Source organism: Salmo trutta, chromosome 18 (assembly GCF_901001165.1).
Source record: "Salmo trutta chromosome 18, fSalTru1.1, whole genome shotgun sequence".
In the NCBI taxonomy this organism is placed as follows: Eukaryota; Metazoa; Chordata; class Actinopteri; order Salmoniformes; family Salmonidae; genus Salmo; species Salmo trutta.
The window spans coordinates 48,847,508-48,870,652 of record NC_042974.1 but is presented as its reverse complement, the minus strand read 5'-3'; the positions used below and the strand labels follow the sequence as shown (position 1 = coordinate 48,870,652).

The 23,145-nt window shown below is 38.5% G+C and overlaps 1 protein-coding gene across 1 annotated transcript; it reads right to left on the bottom strand.

Annotated features, from left to right (window-relative positions):
- Positions 1-6,300: 6,300 nt before the first annotated feature.
- Positions 6,301-21,556, bottom strand: LOC115153430 (bone morphogenetic protein 5). The gene is made up of 7 exons (XM_029698868.1): positions 20,403-21,556; positions 17,237-17,429; positions 12,944-13,092; positions 10,727-10,924; positions 8,859-8,935; positions 8,498-8,608; positions 6,301-7,821 (listed from the first exon to the last, which is right to left on the bottom strand). Exons 1-7 carry the CDS (start codon positions 20,896-20,898, stop codon positions 7,672-7,674), a joined length of 1,374 nt encoding a protein of 457 aa, XP_029554728.1. The 5' UTR covers positions 20,899-21,556; the 3' UTR covers positions 6,301-7,671.
- Positions 21,557-23,145: the final 1,589 nt, after the last annotated feature.

Sequence of the window (23,145 nt, the reverse complement as noted above, 5' to 3'; positions counted from 1 at the left end):
AAGGACTGTGGGCTCTCCTTCTCTGTGGCCTACGTGAGTAAGACGTTCAAATGTGTTAACCCTCATAAGGCTGCCGGCCCAGACGGCAACGCTGGCTGCGTCCTCAGAGCATCCGCAGACCAGCTGGCTGGTGTGTTTACAGACATATTCAATTTCTCCCTATCTCCACATGCTTCAAGATGGCCACCATTGTTCCTGCCCCAAGAAAGCAAAGGTAACTGAACTAAATGACTACCACCCTGTAGCACTCATGAAGTACTTTGAGAGTTGGGAGTATGAGTTGGGAGTATGGTTCATTGTTTAGCTAGCTACTGTAGCTACATGTCTAAACAGAAAACGTGACTATGCAAGTAACCATTTCCCTGTACCGTTTACACCTTCTGTATCCTGTGCATGTGGCAAATAAACATTGATTTTATTTGATATAGTATGTGTTTACCAGGGACAGTAATGTGAAGAACAACATGACCTGCACCAAACTCAAATTAGGATATAACGTTAGGCCAACGAGACAGTGTCCAAGTTCTAAAATTCACCCTGTAGAATACCCTGCTTTTATTTAATTTTTTATAACTTAACCCCTGGTCGGGCTGCGTCCCGCATCCAGCGGACATCCAGCGAAAAATCCTATCGCCATTAGCATAACGAAATTTAATATTTTATTTTTTTCAAATACAGGACTATGTTATATAGTTTTATAGATACACCTCTCCTGAATCGAACCACGTTGTCCGATTTCAAAAAGGCTTTACAGCAAAAGCAAAACATTAGATTATGTTAGAGGAGTATATCATAAAAGTAGCCACATAGCCATTTTCCGACCAACCACATGCATCACAAATAACCAAAAAACAGCTAAATGCAGCACTAACCTTTGACAATCTTCATCAGATGACACTCCTAGGACATCATGTTACACAATACATGCATTCTTTTGTTCGATAAAGTTCATATTTATATATAAAAACAGCATTTTACATCGGCGCGTGACGTTGACTAACTATTTTCCCTCAAATGCATCCGGTGAAACAGCGCTACAATTTACTAAATTACTATTCGAAAACATTTTTAAAATGTAATATTGTCATTCTAAGATTTATAGATGAATATCTCTTGAAAGCACCTGTAATGCCAGATTTAAAAATAACTTTACTGGGTAATCACACTTTGCGATAAAAGGGGATGCGATACTCAGAAAAATAGGCTACCGTTACAGGTCAGCGTCATCTTGGAACAATCGCATATCAAATCTACTCTTGTATACTATTGTCAATAATCCCTTACCTTTGATTATCTTCATCAGAAAGCACTTCCAGGAATCCCAGGTCCACAACAAATGTATTTTCGTTCGAAAAAGTTAATCCTTTACGTCCCAATAGTTTGTTCTTGTTAGCGCGTTCTGAAGGCTGCTCCAAAAGCTCCGTCGGCCGCGGGACTCCTCTTTCAATAAAATGCTATTTTTTTTATTTAGGTTCGTTCAAACATGTCAAATGTTGTATAACATAAATCTTTAGGGCCTTTTTCAACCAGAGCTCCAATAACATTCAAGGGGGACGATTGCATTGTCTTTCAAAACGTTTCGAAAGGGGAGGGTAGCCAGGGGCGCCGGCGTCATAATGGTGATGGCCCTCCTCGTGTGACCACGTTCCACAGACTCTCATTATGTCAGTTTTCACAGTAGAAGGCTCAAACCACTTTGAGGATGTCTAGTGGAAGCAATAGGAACTGCTCAATGAACTATTGCTCACGGTGTGATTTATAGGCAAAGTGATGAAGTTGAGTCCGCAATTCAGAATTCCACTTCCTGTTACGATCTGTCTCGGGGTTTTGACTGCCATATGAGTTCTGTTATACTCACAGACACCATTCAAACAGTTTTAGAAACTTTAGGGTGTTTTCTATCCACAAGTATTAATTATATGCATATCCTAGCTTCTGAGTTTGAGTAGGAGGCCGTTTAAAATGGGCACGAATTTTTTTCAAAATTCGCTGTAGCGCCCCCTATCCTAGGCGACCGTCAAGAGGTTAACTTTAGCTAGCTAGTTGACAAGCTAGAAACAAACCAAAACATTGTTTTGAAAGTTGCTTTTAGTTGCCTGGTTTGCTAGATTGACATATACTAAATACATTTTTAAACAGTTGGGTTATTCGTGTTAAAATACACCAGTTATGCTAATTTGGACCACCAGGCTGCTGATGTTATGCAGCCTGTAGTTTTTGTGTTCATACTTTTTATAACGACAATGACAAGTTCGATTTCGGACAACAATAGAATGTTTAATGATGTCACTGCAACAACGGTCAATAGACGTAGTATAATTCAGAGTTTCGTCTTGAAATCTTGGGTTGTTTAGTACATAGCATCACATGTGAATCCTTAAAGAGATGGGGCAAAGGCTTAAGAGGGTGGGAAAGATGCTAAGCGGGGTGTAGACACAGAAGAGCTCTCCAGTAGGTGTACCAAAACATTCAAGGGCCGTTTTCTTAAAAGTGGGGTTACAAGTTTATTAACTTTCAAAGCAGAATTACTTTCCTATTGTTCTTCAAATGTATGGTATGATATACCATTTTTTAGCTCTGAGTCTTCACTTTTATCCAATGTAAAAAAAAAAACAATTTTAAAGTTTGCTACATAAAACAGAATTCAGCCAGTCAGTCTCATATGATTATTTTTGGGAACGTAAACCATTTATTTGTGTTACAAAACAATAAAACGCATTACTGTTTGACAGAAAGTGTCTTTTTGCCATCATTTCCAATTTGGGGTAAAAAATGACCCCTGGTGGCGCTGTTAGGGGTCGAAATATGTTGCCGTTTTTAGGGTTAAGGATATTTTATATGAATCAGAACTTCACACAGTGTTGTTTTCCCCTTTCCCACGTATTATTCTTCATAACGCCTTCTTCCACCGTCTATAGCGGGGATATTACGCAACCTCAGAAATGTTTCAGCTAGCCATATTGAGGCATTTGGTGACACTTGTTATGTTGTTATAAAATACTGTATATCTGCATAAATAATAAATTATGATGAGAACTGATTGCACAGACAAGAGATTACCTGTCATGTTACTACTGCACTTCACCAGGTTCAACAAGTACAATGTAATGGCATTGTGCTGTTCCACGATTAACAACGCACAGGAAAAAGTCAACCTTCTCCCTAATGGTCTTCAATTCCAACATTGAAACTGAGGGATTAGAATTGAAACAGCAAAAGAAATGTCCCTAACCTACTTGCGCCTTACAAGGTTACAAAAAACCCTGTATAGTGTTTGTTTTCTGTGTTCTAATACATCTGATCTGATGTAGAGCCACATGCTTTCTGTGACTTGTGTTTTGATCATTACAGAGAGAACCACCCAATCAACACGTAGCAATTCAGACTATCCCCATGTGATGGATGGGTCATCTCAGGAGCAGCTTCCTCTGCTCAGTATAACACATTTGCTGAACAAGATGAAACTATGTTCCTGAACAACTGCTGGTACTGCTGGGTCTGTTTTATATATTAAATCAACAGAGTAGCCATACTGAGAGCGCTGAAACACAAAACTGACATTTCATCAGCACTGTGTGCAGTGCAGGGTTGCTACTGTTTACTGGCTTACAAAGCATTCGATATAAAGGACCTGATTGACATCTTCAAAAACCAGAATAAGATTATAGAATAACTTAGAATATTAAACAGCAATATATTCTATTATCCATTGTCTGAGTTATTTCAAAAGGCATAACATGCTAAATGAGGACAATCTAAGTTAACCATGACCATGAAACCAGAGGAATATGAAGGTTGATTCTTAATTGTAACATTCTTCGGCAAAGAAAAACACCCTACACAAACTTAAGAGGATTGTCATGGGTTGTTTTATATCTGTTTTCAGAGCAGCCATTTTGTGGTGTGTCTCAGAAGTAGAGGGTTGTTGATGTGATGGGTGGCAGGGCACCTCTGACTCACTGCAGGCTGTAATTCAGCATGGGGCCCTCCCAAGGGGAAGGGGGCAGTGTATCAATCTGCCCTCAGTGTGGCAACGGTTTCCCTTTCCTTTCATGTGGTCGGGGGGTTTACACTAAGAAGCCTGTATACTTGCTGAGAGTTCCTTAAAATAGGAGCTCATTCATCCTAGCCCCATACGTTATAGAGAGGGAGAAGTGTAGCTGGATTGGAAAGAATCCATGATATTAAACAGTAGATGGGATTGTAAAGTGCTAGAGGTAATCATGCCAGGCAACAGGCCACAGGAATGCAAATCATCCTCCACGCCTTAGTTAAGTTAGCAGGTGGCCTCTTATATTCATTGAATGTCAACACTATTTTTCGATGGAGCGTGCATAACATCTGGGCAGGCAGGTCACTGTTTTTAATTAAGTGAAACACAGTCACTCAATGTTCTGCCACGTGAGAAAAAATGCTATAAAAAGGGGAGGGTGAGGGAAGAAAAAGTACATATCCTGTGTTTGGTGAATGTCAATACAGTTGTGTAAATACATATTAATCTTTAACCTAATCCCTTTGGTTACCTACATTTCCAAGTGTACTGAACATCCCTGGGCTTCTCTGAAAGTGGCACGTTCTCTCACACTCTTCAGGAAGCCCTACTTGGAATGATTTGTCAAACCAGGGGTGAATGCAAGACCTAGTCATCCCAGGTCTCTGCTCTCATTTCATAAGTGAGCCGCTATCGTGAGAGCTTGTATTAGTCAGGGGAGTGTATGCACCTGTTGATATAACCTTCTTTGATTTGTCCCTGGTCTGCTCACTTTACAGGTGCAAGCTTCCAGCTTCCAGAATAAAATTTGTGTGTGTGGGAAGTAGATTAAGCTGACTTTATTCGTCCAATTGTACAGAAGGTCCAACGGATATTTCACTTCCGCTTTATCCCGACCCCTCCGAAAGCCACACATACACACATGTTGGAAAGGTTGGAGCAGTGGGCTGCCAAAGCCTACTATGGTGCCAGTGGAGCAGTTGTTGTGGGGTTTTAAGTGCCTTGCTCAAGGGCACAACCGCATGCAACGCGGATTTGATACCAACAACTCTCTGGTTGTTCTCGCCTGATTTTTCCCGTCACACCTGGGATTCAAACTGTCAGCCCTCCGGTTGCTGGCTGGCCTCTCTAACTGCTAGGCTACCTGCTGCTAGGCTACTGCATAAATAATTAATGAAAAAATATACTTTATGTATACTGCATAAACATGTCTAAGTTTCAATGAATCCAGCTCTTGGTGTGTTAGTGGTTATTAGGGGCTATTTCCTCAATGGTTAACTATTTGTTATTTTTTTCCATTTCAGCTAAGTGGGAGCTGGAATGGCAACTATGTAAAAAATCATAGCCTTGATATAAGAGGTGTTTCTCTTTTTATCCTGAAAGACAGGAGGGCACTGTCAGTAGTCAAAAAAGCAGAACTGTCTTGAACTGAATTGTGTCTCCAAAGTGTTTGTGTCTAACAGATTAAACAGAATACATTTAGATATTCTCCCTCTTAGCAGTTATCTTTCTAATAGCTTGGATGTCCTAGCTAGTTGATTTAAAACGGTCACTTCTCTATGGCAACCCTATGCACAACGGGGCTTACCAACAGCTGCTTGGCAGGGCTCAAGTACCCTTCATGACTTAGTGCTAGCAAAGATGAGCACAGCACAACAACAAGCACTGCTATTCCACCACTGTAACTCAAACCCTGATGTTACTGATATATACTATACATCAAACAATAATGTAGTGGTAAAACATTTGGGCACTGTATGGTCTAAACTATATATTTATTCTACAGTCTCCAAAATAGGAGGGATGCCTCTTTCGTGCCTAGTGACTGTAGATCACCACACACAGCAACAAATAGGATGTCGTAATCCTCCCTGTCAGGAGAGAGCAGAGCTCTGCTCAAAGCTCCCAGCACCACTAAATACTAGCACTCTCTCACAACACCGCAGATTTACAGGCTCCCTGGGTGGACCCCTATGTTTATATCATACTTGTCAAACATTTATAAATCTCAGACGGTAGTCCGGCAACAGTGCATAAAACATCCATAGAATTCCAAACACTAATACACGAAGACAACCTAGAGGCCGGCAGCTGGATGAAAAAAGAGGCATTGAAGTCTATAGAATAAAGATATGTTTGTCAATTGAGTTTCTATAAGGTGGGCTTGGTGTTTTAGGGCCCTTGAGGGTGGAAAAAAGACAGTTATTTTCAAGTTAAAATGGAAAATCTTTTAAGGAATGTAAGTTGTCTGTTTACTTTTTAAAGTGTTTTGGTTTAGTTTATAAAACATTGAAAGTATTTGAAAGCAATATTTTCAAAAAGATCATTTAATAATATATAAGCCACACTCTAATAATACAATAACGTGTACTTTTCCCAAACATATATTACTCAAATTATTATGAAGCATAACAACATGACAATAATAATATAATATCCATAATAATACAAAAATAACAGTGATATAACCACAATTGGGCAAACAATGTATTTTCTTAGGGTAGTTTCATTCATTACGTATTGAGAATGTAAAATGAAAATATATACTGGCCGTAAAGTACGTTTTTAGGGAGCTACTCCACAACTTTTATCTAGTTCTCATATATTCCTACAATAGACTGTTACTGATCTATGACATTTCCTGGGTCTGAGAATATAGCAGGCCAGTCCTCATGTTTTTTCAGTGAATGCTATGGAAAGATATATTCAACAGAATGTATGACATATTTGACGTATAGGAAGTACATTTCAGCATAACTTATTTGATAGAAAGCATGATATATACATATATTTTATAGCCAGAAGTCTAACTACAGATTTTACGATAGACTGTTTGAAGCCTGTGTACAGTGTAAACATGATTAACGTCAAAGCCAGAGGAAAAACCCTAGAGTGTTATTCAAGGAGTCCTATTTGAAATACTTAATTTACTATTTTACATCAGACCTTTAACGTGATTAATGTTGTGCCAGGCTGTTACTCAAATTACATGAATACAGATTCTGCTTTTAACACATCTGATGGAGAAATCAAAGAGAGTGTTGCAAGTTGCATACACGTAAGCTAGTATAGGCTACAATGTGCTTATAAAACCATAATAATACAATGTTGATGAAATAATTGACACTATATCTAAGTAAGATAGCTACACAAAACATTTTCAACTGGTATGTCCTAAAATATGACCTCATTTAACTGTAGCAGCAATATGTAAACCTTTTTTGAGTGGTTATAATGGTTTAAAACAATGGTTTGAAAATGAAATCCAATGTAACAGTTTGAAAAACAGTGATATAGGTGTGCTTGAATAAAGCAATATTTTGGAAAAACTGGTATACTTGTTGAACCGTATCCAATAAACAATAAGATCCAATAGATCGATATTGTACAAAGAGGTTTTCTTTTACTAAGATGTACAATGAAATGCTATAACTATTACAATGTAATTGTATATGTTCGCTATGGCCTATAGGAGAGAGTGCTAAGTGATGTCAAATATACAAGGACTAATATTCATTGTACAATATTGAGTGTTATCACAAAAATAGGGGCAAATAAATAAGTTAATAAAACTAATATATACACAATACTGTACAGCACAACACACATTCAGATCTATCTATATTGATATGAACTTTTCCAGCAATACCACATATCTGAAATACAATCCTGCTTGCCCATTAATGGCAACCACATGACCTAACAACCATGTTTCTGTATTTCTTGAGGATGACATTTGAGCTGTCATCAAAGTAAAGCACAGATATAGCGTTCAGCTTGGTCGGTGCACAGCATGGCTTTGGCACATTGTCAGGGAACATCAGATGGACCTGTGGAAGCAAATAGAAAGGACTGAGTATACAAAGGAGACGGGTAATTCCCGTGAAAATAGTGCCTTTTGCATCCCTTTTGATATTTTAAGTAGGAATTATGCACCAATATTGATTTTTAAAAGCCTGTTATATTAAATGAATAGCCCGTTTAATATAGACCACATGGAGAATTCAATAAATCGTATTTTTTTTTACATGAATGAAGACTTGCTTAAGTGACAACATTCTGCATTTTGTCCCTCCATGCACCCTCTGTGACTTCTAGGAAGATTTTAACCCACTTAACCCCAACATGTCTCCATGTTTTCACCATCATTGTAAACACTTCGTTATTTTGTTGCTTTGACAAAGTCAACCCTGTTACAGTCAACCCTGTTACAGTCAACCCTGTTACTTTTTTTTACCTCGTGAGAAAACGTGTTAAACTTGTTTTTTATTAAGTTGAACATGTGCTGTTTATGACAGAATTTTACAATAAGGTGAAATCAACGTTTTACTTCTCAAAAGGTACTGAATTGGTGGAACGACCCAGATAATTGGTGGAATGACCCAAAGCTGCAGTTTGAGCAGCTCAGAAAATCAATATGGTGTGGAATTAATTATTACCATATTGGTAAAGCAATTCAATATGAATTCATGGGAAATAAGCATCTTTTGAGTTTTTTTTACATACCAGGGTTTGCACAATGGCGTGATTTGTCGCATTCATATGTGCATTGAGTGGAAAGGAACATTCCCCATCGCAGTAAAAAGCAGCATAACCTTCCGGTGCAATAATCCAGTCCTTCAAATAGAATAAAGAAAATACAAATTAAGCATCAAAGTCCTCCTCTTTAATATTGAAGACACTTTATTGACACTTCATGTGTTTTCTTAAGTCTGTCTGTTGCTGGTCTACTGCATTTAATACCATGGTTGAAACTAAAAGAGGTGCTTTTTACACACACATATTTGTAACACATGTTATGACCACTTGTGACATTAAGCTGTGCCATGCTATGCAGAGTAGATATGGTATGGTTCATCTTTCCTACCTGCCATCCTAAGTCTCGGAAGCTGACGTAAAGTTCATGCTTCTTGCAGGCTTGTTTTTGCTCACTGGTGTTATGATCTGAAAACAACAAACAATGAATTCATCTCTCAAGTCTGCAAGTTTATCATTAGGCTATTATATACTGTAGTTGTAGACATGAGTTTTTTCTTTCATACAGCATCTGTGAGCACTGTGGTATATTGTTCGCCCACAGTACAATTCTTTTTTGACAATAGGAAATGTACACCAAATCAATTATTCATTAAATATTACCAAACTGTTAACAGCAAATGGCAACACCAACTCATGTATGGTTATTACATTCATGTGGCCACTGAAGGGATGTTGACTGGTAATCCCTAATGCACTGAACCACATCAGTTAAAAACAGCTGCAAAGCTGAAGCAAGTGCACAAAGACTTCTATACAATTACAGCCAAATTAAAGCAATCAACTGAGATGGTCATTGTGGACGTTCTGTGTAGCTTAGCTAGAGTAGTTGTGTGAGGTGATTAGTACATATTCATATCCATGTACCATCTTCATGAGGAGCTGAAAGAGGTAATAGATTAGGCAGGTAGGTTTACTATTTTGAAAATGTATCTGTTTTGTATTGATCTACATCAGGGATGGGCAACTCCAGTTCTCAGGGGCCGAAGGGGTGTCACACATTCCCCCCATGCCTAGCAAACACAGCTGATTAAACGAATTGTATTCTAAATAAGTTGAATATTGGAGTCAGGTGTGTTGGCTGTGGCAAAAGTGTGACACCAATCGGGCCCATGAGGACTAGGGTTGTCGATCCCGGAGCTACATCTATACTGCAGTTGATTATTTAGACTTTTGATCCATTAATTGGAGCAGCATGCAGTCAAAACAAGGCTCCTTGGCAACAAGAGGCTGCTTGAGTAGACATAACATCCTGGAGTGTGTAACAGACTGTTTAATGCACTGACAGGAAATAACAAATGGGACTGGAAGGCTTGCCATCAACCTCAAAAGGTGTTTCATTATCTGAAGTTAATTTGCCAACCTACTCCAGTCCAAACCCAAAACAATTTCAATTATGGTTCATTCTCAGAAAAAAAGGGTACAGTTAGGGTACAGTATTGTTTCTTGGGGTACAAAAGATAATAATACGCATAATGTACCTTCAGAGGTACACATATGATCTCACATGGTACTGTTTGGTACTTTTTAGGGTACATGTGCAGATAATCTAGTATAATGCTACATTTTTGTACCCAACATTTTTAACATAAAAGTACAATCAATGGAGGCGTGGCTTAGTGGGGGCGGGGCTTTAGGTTAGTTATTTTGGGCTACCTGTGAGTGGAAGTGATGTGCCAGTTTAAGTGGTTTATGGTTATGCTAATTAAAGTTTGAGCATGTCTTTTGCCAGTTCTGAAGTCTTTAGAAAGGCTTACTTATGTGACAATAAAGGAGCTGTAATTAATATTAACCCAACACTGAGTAACCTTGTCAAATGGTACGGACCAAGTGGTGTAATGGTTAAGGTGTTGGCTTGACAGTCGCTGGATTCAGGTTTGAGTCCTTGTCAGGCTACCCCCTGAATTGTGTCAGAAGTGGGATGGTGGAGAGACGTATGAACTTGAGGGACTTGTTATAGAAAATAAGTACATTTTTGCCGCTTAAAAAGAATGTGGTGGTACCCTAAAAAGGCAAATGCTACGTTTAGTCTCTTTTAAGGTATAAACTGCAAGGGTACAATTATTTACCTATAACTAATGTTACAATGGACGTACCTTACAGGGTACCTTACAGGGTACCTTACAGTGACAAGCGTTTGTACCCCTTTAAGTACAATTCGGTACCTTTTTTTCTGAGAGTGTAGTTTAATAAGCCCACCTCCACTTTTGGGTGCCCGTGGTGATTCCTGTTGACCACCTGATTTGTTGCGATTGTGATTCTTTCTCTTTCCACCAGCGGCCCTGACAGAGCGCAACAACACTTCACTGGCCTTGAAGAATGAGACTAGGAATGGCTGTTTGGATTGTGGCCCATTCCTTCCAACGATGCCAGCAGACTTCATGTTTATACTCCGTCCTTTTAAAACAACAAGCAATGTGAATAGCAGCAAACAGAAGCATAATTAGATCCTGTCTAATCAAATGCCTTGATATAAGGGAGCAAATAAACAAAACAAAATTGGGTAAAATGGTGTAATTAGAGTATATTAATGTAAGCTTGCATTGTTCATGTGAGCAAAGACGTATGATAAGTTCCGTTTTCCAATTTGTATGATATTGTACGACTGCTATAATATTCATAATGTAACCTAACGTAACGTAATATATCATACTAAATGGAGGGAAACACACAAACCCCAAAGATAATTTATTATACATTTATTGTCACATGTCATCAGCTAATGTCTCTGATTCATAGATAATCCCAAAGAACATTTCATCAATGTCTTGTGGTTTTAAAGAAGATAAAAATATCCATCTTCCTAGTGTTCTTGTCATAATTGTTAAAACAGTCAGGTACTCCTTTGGGTTTTGAAATGTTTTCCTCATTTCCCCACACACAAAAAAAACTTCTACCAATGAAAAAAATGAAAACCATTTGATGTTTCTCCAATCTTAGATGCAGGAATTATGGTTCAATTTATGATAGTTACCATGCATTATTTTCCAAATAAACTTTGTAACATTAACATTGTTCTTTAAAAAAAGAACACATTAGCTAAAACTGCCTTTATCTTTTAAGCTTCTTTTGACATGTGAAATATCAGATCCTGCTCTGAAACCCCACCTCTATGAGGGATGGGCATCTCAGGATGATCTCTCCTACTACGTGACATGAAAATGATCTGTCCTCACCATGAAGCCAAGCAACAGGTGTTCCCCTGGGCTCAGTTCTCCTTCCCTGTTGATCTCCCAGTCAGTCACTGGGCTCTGTTGTCTCTTCACAGGGATTATCCTACCTTTGCTATGCATAGGGCACACAACGCTATCTGTCCTTCTCTCGTCTGACACACAGGTTATGATATGGTATGTATCTCTTCATGTCTGGTAAACATCAACATCTCAACCTCAAACCTTGACAACACAGACCTGTCCTCTCCTCTATGGACAGCTGTGTCTCCCTCCAAGATGGCAAAGAACCTGGGTATGACCTTGGAAAACCAGGTTTCTCTTTCTTTCACAGAAAACATCAATGACTCGGTCCGGTAGAGACTGCCTCTAAAGAAGGGGCCCCCAATTACATTCAGCCGTGGGCAGATTTTTCATTGAGCGCATGGTTGGGGGACGGAACATACAAATAATTTGTACACAGCTTATTGACCGCAAGAACCCACAAAAACAGAATCATTTCAAACCTTGATTACATTGAGATACGATCCCATTTGCCTCTATTTATGCGTGGGAATACCTGGGAACAGATTTCCTAAATTAAAATCACTTAGAGCTGATTTCCTGTTGATTTTACAGTATTTTATGTGCAAGATCAAAAATGACATATTTTTTATGTTTTAATTGTTTTGCTCAGAAAACTTGGGGGCCAAATAAAATCACCCACGGGCCAAATTTTGCACGTGGGCAGCCTATTGGGGAACCCTGCTCTACGGCATCAGTGAATATCTACTCATTTCTCACAAGCTATTTAACACAGCTCCTAGACCAGTCACTCATCATCTTGCTTGGATTACTGCAACTCTCTCCTAGTCTGGCTCCCCGGTCGTGCCATCAGAGCTGTGCAGCTCATCAAGAACACTGACAGTTTATCCAGAATCTCACCCCATTTCTCAGCACTTTCACTGGCTACAGCTGGCACACCAGATTTGGACAGAGGTTTTTTGGCCCTCCAGGACTGACATTGAACAGCCCTGGCCTACATTATTTTGATGGAAATTGCTCTTGCCAATCTGTATGCAAAGATACATTCCTGGATTGACCAAGCCTGGTTGTTCCTTACCTGGACAAGAGTGTCTACTGAATTACAAAAATAATTTCAAGGCAAACTACTTTTGAAGCCTGGGGTAACTACAAAGTTTAACTGCTTTTCTATATTTAATTCCCTACAACAACAAAGTTGGATTAAAAATACTGCTTCCCTTACCATCCAAAGTCTCCACAGAGAGCTGCAGACCCATGTTCTGCAGTGGGTTCAGCACCCAGTGGTTACTGGTGGCTGTGATGTCAAAGACCAGCCAGCCCCCATCAGAGGCCTTGATCTTTTTGGAATCCAACAAGAATGTCTCTGCATCCCTGTTAAGGAAAACATTTATATAAAATCAATAAAAAATAACGAGTGAATGCATGTGATAACTTGACAGATGGCAATGCACATACATTACTATGGGTAAACTTTGATTTACTGGATAAAAAATATTTAACACAGGGGTGATATAACTGAAGGACCTCACTCTGCTCTTTGAGCTCTGGAACTAATCATGAAATTCCTGTTTATGCACCTTAATGTTGTTATAACTTGCACGGGCCACACAAAGAGAGAACACATGCTTCCTCTGGGTCGTTTAGACTTGGAAACAGTCAAACTATTATTGAGGCCCTGACCTGCCATATTGGAAATCATTACATAAACAAAGTATCATTGAATAATCACTACATGATGCAATTTATTCCAGCTTTCTCTCTTAGATCTGAGCCAAAAACATCCTTTGACAAAAATGTATCTTACTAGTTAAATTTGTTGTTCCATGTGCTCTATCCTTTAAGCCCCATATTTTGAAGTAAATTTCTCTGAAATATACTCCTCTCTCTAAGGAGTGCCTAATGACTCTTTAGCCGGATTAGAGACAATCTGTTTTCACAACCGCACAAAATATAGATAAGCAGGATATTAATCAACCAGTCATGTACTCAAGGCCACAATTTCCAAGCAGTGAAAACACACATTTAAGTAACAGATTTGTCTTTGCTCTACCACCAATTTGAAACCATATGTGACTGAACTGTTGAGCAGTTCAACACCAGCTTAATGATGGCTCCTTGGGGGAGGAGCAGAGAAAAAGGTGCTGAACTGTGAAACTCTGAATAATGTTTATCAAGCCGAAAAGTCACAGTTAGGAGCTGAGGAGCTAAATGTGTGATGGCTCCAGACCTCGGTGAGCCATAAAAGAGAATGCGATGACTGGGGCCTGGGGCTTCAGATGGGAGAGTTCAATGACTAGGACCTCCAGAAAAGCCCAAGAGGGTCATATCTCCCCTTCAATCAGCCTCACACATATTTGGCTAGTGAATGTGGGCCCTGCTTTAAGTAGACCCCTGTGTGTTCGGCTATGTCACGGCTTCCCACTTCCGGAACATTGTTAAGAGAAGCAGGTGGGCATGAGGGTTATGATGGGAGCCCCCTAGGCAGCCCCTAATGGGCCCACATGGTTTCAACTGAACTGGGATGCAACAAGCCGCCTGACAGGCAACACATAGACCAGGAGGAGTGATAACTGATGGACTTCCGAGGCTTCACAAGTGGTGAACATGCTAATGGAAAAGCTTTATCCGTGAACTATATTTGTAAGGGCCCGGTGTGGTGAGAATGAGGCGGAACAAGGTTGGCGATACAAGGATGAGGTTCACAAATAGTCAGTCAGATGAAAGGAGAGCAATATAGGCAGTGCTTGACTTAGAGTGAAATAGGTTCCGGTACTCATTTTGGGTGCTGGTACTGTTTATATTTAGGTGCAGGAGCTCCTCAATACTTTTGAGCTAATATTCTATAAGAGGAACAGGAGCTCAAGCAGTAGAACATTTTAGGTGCCGGTCCTCAACTCTGGTGAGCTCCTACCCAAGTTAAGTACTGAATATAGAATACTTGCAGACCAGGCAAAGATAAACTGTAGAATTCATAGATGAAATCGGTTTATTTAGTTAACATGTGCAAATGGAAATGTATGTTTGTTCCAAAGTTTCAATATCTTATTGAAAACATATTATTCATGCCCAAATGCAAATGAAGTCAAAATGTATGTTTGGTCTTAATCAAAGGAAAAACATAATTGGACCAGAATGTATGCCTAACCATGTTGCTGAGTCTGTTTACACAGGCAGCCCAATTCTGATCTTTTGCCAATAATTGGGTAAAAGATCAGATTTGGGCTGCCTGTATAAACGCAGCCTTATTGCCTCCTTTCTTGTTTGCTTCATCTTAAAAGATTGTTTCATCATACACCAAGCTGTGTAGGCTACTGACTGCATTTACCACAGCTACTACTCTGATTTCCATAGAAGACATATAATATAAACAGCACAATGGATGTTTTTAGTTAATAAAAGAAAGGAAACATAAAAATAACCTTAATCTAGCCCTTAATCCCCCCCAGAAACTTCTAGATTTTCTCCCCCATTTGGCATCAAAGTTAAGATAAAACAAAGGTATAGTTAAGTTTCTAAATTATAATATATACTTGCGACAAGCTTCCATTTCGTGGCATTTCTGATTACTTTGTGTCACTTACCAATCTAATGCCAAACGTGTATATCAGGTCATGGTTTTATAATTCAAAAGAGACAAATGACCTTGAAGACACTTGAAATAAGCACTAATCAGGATAAAGTCCTTCCAAACTTCCATGATGTGCTAGTGTAAACAGGATGTCTTTTATTTTCTGCCTAGTTGCCTGCCTCAAGTGTTTGACAGAACAGTGCAGGTTTTAAAGGGACATTTGAAAGCCTCCCAAGGATTACGCTGACACAAGCATGTCCCCAAGTGCAGATGCTCAACTTTAGACAATGTTATCTAAAGACAGCCACTTTCAAATGCATCCACTCACAAATTTGAAGCTCATTTAAAGTGACAGAGTGGAGCTGAAGGATGCAACTAAAAACAAACAAAAGATAACTATTGTAAAATATAATGTGTCCGTAAAATGTATATAGTGTGTATAAGACGGAAGTAGAAGCCAAAGTGTTGTTGTCCATTAGTTTACTCAAATTAGGGGAGGGGTGGTAGGGTTAGGAGAAAATAATAAAGGAAAATATATTTAATATATATATTTTCACACAAAGAATATATGGGGGATTGGAAATGATGGAGACAATTACAATCAATCTGCAATATTAAAGCTGATCTACCCTCTAAAAAAATGTATAATAAAAAATAAATGTAAAAAGATTCAGTGGCAATCGGTAGGAGAAACAATAACAAAACGGTATCTCTGCCTCTGTTTTGGTTAAAAGCTGAGAAATGGGGCTGGAGAACTCTCAAATTCATAGACAGAGCTACGGATACAAGGACATCTATGGTATCAAAATTATAGTTCTAACCATTTTGAGGCAATATAGTGTTTGTTTACATTTACTTTGTTTGCAAACATTAGAGTAAGACAAGCTTGTATTTTGGGTTCTGATGGGGAATGACATTTGAATTAAGCTTATGAGGCATTTATAAGTCATATTCTTCAAGAATCAATAGGTACACGTAGTTCATTTATAAGTCATATTCTTCAAGAATCAATAGGTACACGTAGTTCATTTATAAGTCATATTCTTCAAGAATCAATAGGTACACGTTGTTCATTTATAGGTCCAAAAATGGATATAGCAACTGCTGACTGGCCCTTTAAGCTGTGTTCAATTTCACAATGTGTTAGGTTCCCTTTTATGCTATGATGATTGATAGATTGGTTGGTTGATTGATTGATTGGCTGATTGATGCATCGATTAATTAATGAAAGTATTTATTTAGTTATTCATCCACTAATTTGAAAATACATTTAAAACTATATCACTGAGAGATTACATCTCACATATGACAAAGAGTTCTTCCATTCTCAAAATATCCTGCATCAAAACCCAAATCAGCAACCATTGTGATAATCTATCTGGCAAAAAGGCCAAGGTAGAACAAGGCAAACTGGTTTGTAAACTCACATGGCTGCACCTTTTATGTACAGTGATTCAGGATGCCTATAAACAATAATAGGGGACATTCGAGATGACTGGTTCCTCTCAGTTAAACAGAATAAGATGTGCTTTCTCTTCCCTGCGTATAGGTTTTTGATTGAGGAATCCACCACTCTAAACTACAGAATGATCAATTACATACAAAAGCCAATTCAGTTCATAACATTTAGATGTTATGTTAGACACAATTTACAGTGACAGTCTAAAGAGGTATAAAACTGGATGTTAAGGATACTCTACTGTACATAGTACTGTTAGAGAAAAACTACCTTGTGGAACTTTATGCGAATCATAAAGAATATAAAGGTCAGTTTATTCTATAGCTAGCCTTCAATATATTCTGTTTCTGCAGAGAGAATTTTAAATGTACATGGCTGAATTTATATCCCATTCCACAAGAATTTACAAGTTGATGATGTACTTTATATAAAAAAAAATAGAATTGGGATGATTTGGGGGGTTGAAATGAAGGTCAGCTGGTGCTTACTTGTTTTGATATTCCTTGATGACCTGGTAGATGGTGACCTTCAGGGTAATGTTCTCATAGCGGGCATGACTGCCATCTTTATAGATCCGAAACTCAGCAGCAGTCACCGCCTCTCCCTCTGGGATCTGAGTCAGGTCGAAACGAAACTCCTTGTAGTGTCTCCGCTGATGGGAGAAATCTTTGTCTTTCTCCACTGAAAAAGAAGACTGGTCCATGAGGACTAAATAGAGGATTTGCATAGCTGCATAATATTAAGAGAGGCAATGCATAAACCTTCAGATCAGTGATTCAGATCAGTGATTATTATTACTGATACCTTCCCTGAGCTACAATAGATACAAAATGTGTTGCACAGACAGAATGTGGTGTGCCAGCAGTAACCTACCTAACTGAAAAAAGGTAATTTATCAAATGTTTTCACATTCCAAAAGCCAATCCAAACATTTTGACTCCAACAAAAGCACTCTCCAGTCCATTTAATCAGTCAACTGAGTACAGGTAGCAGTTTCCAGACAGGCCCTCCACTGTGTGCCGAACTGCATTCTCTGCCCATGATGAATGGGCTGTCAGTTAAGAAAAACAGGCTGATTTCAATTAAAGACACTTTTGTCTGCCCCTCAACGTGACAAAAAGAGACCAGACAGCCTTTTTTTGACAAGATTTGAGTGACTGCTTTGACCTCATTTGCCAACCTAATATTGACCTCCTGTAGTTCCTATACAATACATTGGCCGTGTTTGATACAGGAAACCCATATTTATCTTTCTCTGACCAATTTGTTTAAACTTGTTTTATCTGAGGACAATGATGAACGAGTTTATACTCAATATAAAATGTGCACATAAAAAATGTTACGGAATTATCAATACAAACACAAACAAAGAAGAGCAAAGACGAACAGAGTGCATTTTCAACCCTGTCTGCAATCAAAGGCATGCCATTATGCAGTCAAGAAGACACAAAGTGACAGCTAACCATCCAACACGGTTGCTAAATAGCAGCATAAAAAGATTGGGGTTGAGGTGTGTTAGTGTTCTGGCACAGCCAGTGAAATCATAGAGTCAGTGAGTCCATTTCACTGATAGTTTATCTACAGTGAAAGTCTGTGGTTGCTTAACACACAAAGGTCAGGGGTCAGGTCTGCCTGTTACAGATTGGGCTTGCACCATGATTAGCTATGGCCAGTAATGTGACGCAGAAGTGAAGCTGACTATATAAAGCATTTCAAGTGTCAGATAGCTGCAGATTAATTGGGAAGGTGGTTTGACTCACTAAAAAGTGTCAGCCACAGTTTCAGGGAATTAACTTTGTTTATGGAATTCATTTTTAATGACAATTTGGAAGAAGAGAGAGTAGAGAATTTATACATATTTTGCATAATTTCTCATCGTTATGTCCACAAGAGTGAAGATGCATTTTTGTGAATACATCACGTAAATGATCTAATAATCAATAATAATCACAACATACTTCTATGCTACAACTATTAGTATTATAGGAGTTAGTAGTAGCATTAGTGTAGTGAAGTCAATTATTTCTGTAGTAGTAATACTTGTGTAAATAGTCTCATTGCACACTTTACCACTGACTGTCCCCAGAATGAGAGCACAGAGATTTCAAGGCTGACTGTGTACATGCCATGCAGCTCTAAGTGGAAACAGATGTGACAGACCAAGGTGAGGGATTTTAAACCCAACAGCACCTTCGCATTAATATATTTGACATGCTCACGCTATAGCACTCCTTAGCTATATCTCTTATAAGCCTCTTTTTTTGTAAGATGTGTCGTTTTTGTTTATCATACTGGCACATGTAAGCAAGTATAACATTTCACTAGCTCCCTAACAACAAATCTTATACTTTATTGTTTTTTACCGCTGGTGTACTATCCCTTAAATAGACATTTCACTCTCCATTGGGACGTAATGCTTAATGAAAAATGACACAAAAACGAATTAACAATGCTACTACCATTACATCTAACTGCCCAGACCCAGTGCCACAAGGAATAAGTGCTGAAAAAGTGCAGGCCTCACTCAATCGCTTTCCTTTCTTTAACAACAGGAAATAATTAAGGTCAATTTAACCAAGGTCAGACAGTCATCTGATAAGTTATTATGAACTTCTGGGTCAAAGGTCAGAACTACTGATGAAACATTGTGTAAATTATAAGAAAGCTTTTCTTTACGCTACAATAAATGTTGACCATTTCAAAAGATAGAAATTCTCCAATGCGGGCCTTATGAAGTATTTTGATAAACATATATTTATTCAAAATGCATGGCCTGTTTCCTAGGTAAGTCAAATATGACAGTTTAAGAGAATATTCATCTCCATAGAGTTGAGAATTTCAAGAATGTCCCGTCAAACTCTTCTTTCGCATAACCTTATTCAAAGAGCATGGATATGGTCTTCAAAATGTGGATTGTTTGTGCTTTTACCAGTGTTTTAACGTGTAAATATGGTCCTGCATTAATATCAGGCATCTGAAAGTCTGAAGTAGAATCTGATATTAAGATCGAAAAAGACTTCTAACTTCAAAAACCATGAAATGTATATTACTCAGACAAACAGCACTGTGACTTTTGAAGAAAATTTGCAAACATAGTTGTGAGCAGTGTGGCATTGTTCTTGCTATAGGTGACACACGGGAAATTAAGGCCTGCTACAATAGGAATAGCCTATAACTTCTATTAATTGTAAATGTAACTGAATATCATCATTTTCTGCAACAAAATGAATATGCATACATAGGCTACTGTGGAAACATTTGTTTAACATGTTTAGGGTTTTTATTGTAGTCTAATGATTAAGATCAAATTCAAGAAAAACACATAATCATTCATTTTAATATAATCAAGGTTGTTAAATTTACATTTTGACGAATCTACCTGGTATTTTTTATATATATATAAAAAAACATGGTCTAAGCATATGTTTTCAGCATTGAAGGAAATTGTATACTGACAATATACATTGCTTTTAATCATATATAAACGAATCTAAACCTTTAGATATTAGCAGTGAGAAGGTCATGTGAAAATTCTAAGGCTTAAAATACTGTGGTTTATCAGTGGCCACCATATTTTGGATTTTTTTTGGTGCTGGAGCGCAAGGCATAAATCAGGCAGCTTTAAACTTTTCTCAAGTCAGTTCACTTACTTACCTAAGTTGACAAAGCTCATAATCATATCAGCATCGTTGAGAAAGTTGGTGTCGTGAGATGTAGTGAGTGGAGGGATTTGGCTCGTCAAAGGGGCCGCGCGGTAAGGTTGCGCCACACGAGTGTATCCCTGCGGATAGCCGTAGTTCCCTTTACGCGAGATTCCATGAGCCTTCCCGCTGAATCCTTTCCCTGTAACCTCCTGTATTCCCAATCCTTCTTCCTCCTCAGTAGTCATGGCATTGTACAGGTCAAGCATGAACAGGGGTGCTGAGGATGCTTGTTTTCCTGGAGAAAAAGGCCTTGGACGGTGTGGTAAACCCAAAATAGAGAGAATCTCTCTTTGAATCTCTCTCCGTTCATGGTTACGCAATCTCCTGTAAATAAAACTAGAATGCACATGGTTGTCGCCTAAACCACAATGAACCCAGTGTAGAAAACTCAAGCAGCTCCATAAAAGTCCAAATGTGGCCCGGTTCAAAGGAATGAAGGCTCTCATCTTACAATGATGTGTTTGATGATGATGTTACACAGGTATACAGTTGTTACTCGTGTATAAAATTGATCTCCATTTTAATACAAATATCACAATTTCTGAATGTTTTCTTGCAGGATAACATACAGGTTACTATGTCACATCACTTTCTAGGAGAACGCCTGCCTGCAATGATGTTCTTTGAAGTCTCACATCAATCTATGTTGCGGAGCTGTCCCTTCTCTTCGGCGTGAGGTCCCAGTTCCAGACATGCAGCAAGTTTTCTCGAGTCCTCCGCTTAAATCCAATGTCTCACTGTCACATGTTTCAAAGTAGACGCATCAAATGTGGAATTGTGACATTCTCTCGCACTTTAACTCCACTTATACACAATAGCATGCAGGTACGCCCATAAAAGTCGAAAAAGCCCAACACCTTCATTGAATAGAAAGATAACAGCCCCTTTGAGTGATGTCGAGGAAATCACTAGACTATATAATAGCACCCGTTGCCACTCGTTGCCACAGCGCGTAACGTTTGTGGAAAATGTGTTGAAGCTTGTTGTCCATCCAATGAGTCCATACCACCCAGCCAGGACCAAGTTTTTGCATCCACCTCTAGCGGCCGCAATAAAACTTAACCGACATGAAGATGAATGTGGCAGCTCAGATGTGTAATGGGAGACACTTGAAATCTGAAACCTGTCTTAACGAGTCAAAGAAGAACAACATGGCCATTTAATTACCTCTACAGGGTTGGCCAAATCCGTGCGTTTTAGGAGAGGATATTTGGGCAAATGCGTAATTTGATTATGTGTAATTTTAAGTGGTGATGAAGGCACATTTGTAAATTAATTGAATCTAGAAATCTATCAATCAACGTTCATATTTGACCACATACAACATATGTCGAAGTCTTATTTGGATAGGCCCATCTATTTTCAAAAGGTATCATTTTTCTGATTCTCTGAAAAAATTACAATTGAGCTCATTTTAGCTCTACAAATTTGGGAATAAATGTTGTCTTCGTGAGAAGACAATGGGCTGGTGAGGTGTGACATGTATGCAAGTTATCCAAAGGCCTCAACCAACACCTGCCCTACCTGGGAATATGGTCGTAATTACAATGGTAAATAATGGGTATCAAAGAGGATTTTTTTTAAGGCATGTGTAAGCCTGTGTATGCGGTGAGAAATTGGCTATTCATATACTTTGCCAGGTTTACAATATTATAATTGATTGGGTATTTAAATTATATAAATATTTTATAATTCATATAAATAGTATATATAAAATAAAAACTTTTAAGGGGTTGATTGCAATAGTTAACGTTACATGCAAAAACAACCTGTAACCACTTTGTACGGTAGGCCTACCTCAGCTTTATTATTATTAATATGTATTACACAAGTGTCCAAGTTATCAGTTTTTGGTTGGCTCAGGTGCAGTAGCTGTGCTGTCAATATGACCCTCAAGACATATCACAGCATAAGGCATGTTGTACAAAGTATTTATTTTTAATTCAATTGACTAAGCATCCCCATTGATTAAATTATTTCACAGCTCAGTTGCAGAATTATAACCCCACTGCGCCATCTAGTGTACGATTACTACATCATCTGTTAAAACAGAAAGAGATCGAGACAGACACACACCGACACGGACGCTGACACACACACATACCGCACGCAAGCTCGCACGCACACACATTCACACACTAGCATTTATAACCGGATAATTTACCTCATCACTAGAGCATCCACTAAGAGTTGAACTTATAACTTGATAATTGATAGTGAAACCTTTGAGCATTAGGATTAGATCGCAATGGCCTAGCCCAAGGTTTCCCAAACTCGGTCCTGGCCCCCCCCTAGGTGCACGTTTTGTTTTTTGCCCTAGCACTAGTCAGCTGATTCAAATAATCAAAGCATGAGGAAGAGTTTGTTATTTGAAGCAGCTGTGTAGTGCTAGGGCAAAATCCAAAACGTGCATCCAGGAGTTGGAGGGGGGGTTGGGAAACCCTGGCCTAGCCTAAATAATAGTCCTTTATGATGGCATGTTGACATTACGAAAATACTCACTATAACCTCGTTTGAGGGATTTAATTTCTTTCTTTCAACATTTTCATTTTATTTAATTAATCAACCTGTTACACATTGGGTTTCAGGGTGTTTGATGGTTGCCTGAGTCATCAGGCCACTTTGATTGGACAGTTAATTCTTATTTTTTAAATCCTTCCAGCTCTGTCAAGTTGGTTATTGATCATTGCTAG

What these genes read in the sequence shown, in the direction of transcription:
- LOC115153430 (XM_029698868.1), bottom strand. Translation starts at nt 20,898, where the DNA reads ATGAGAGCCTTCATTCCTTTGAACCGGGCCACATTTGGACTTTTATGG. An exon ending in ATCAAGGAATATCAAAACAA is followed by an intron (nt 13,093 to 17,236) that starts GTAAGCACCAGC and finishes TTTCCTTAACAG; the next exon opens with GGATGCAGAGACATTCTTGT. An exon ending in CTCTGTGGAGACTTTGGATG is followed by an intron (nt 10,925 to 12,943) that starts GTAAGGGAAGCA and finishes TTGTTTTAAAAG; the next exon opens with GACGGAGTATAAACATGAAG.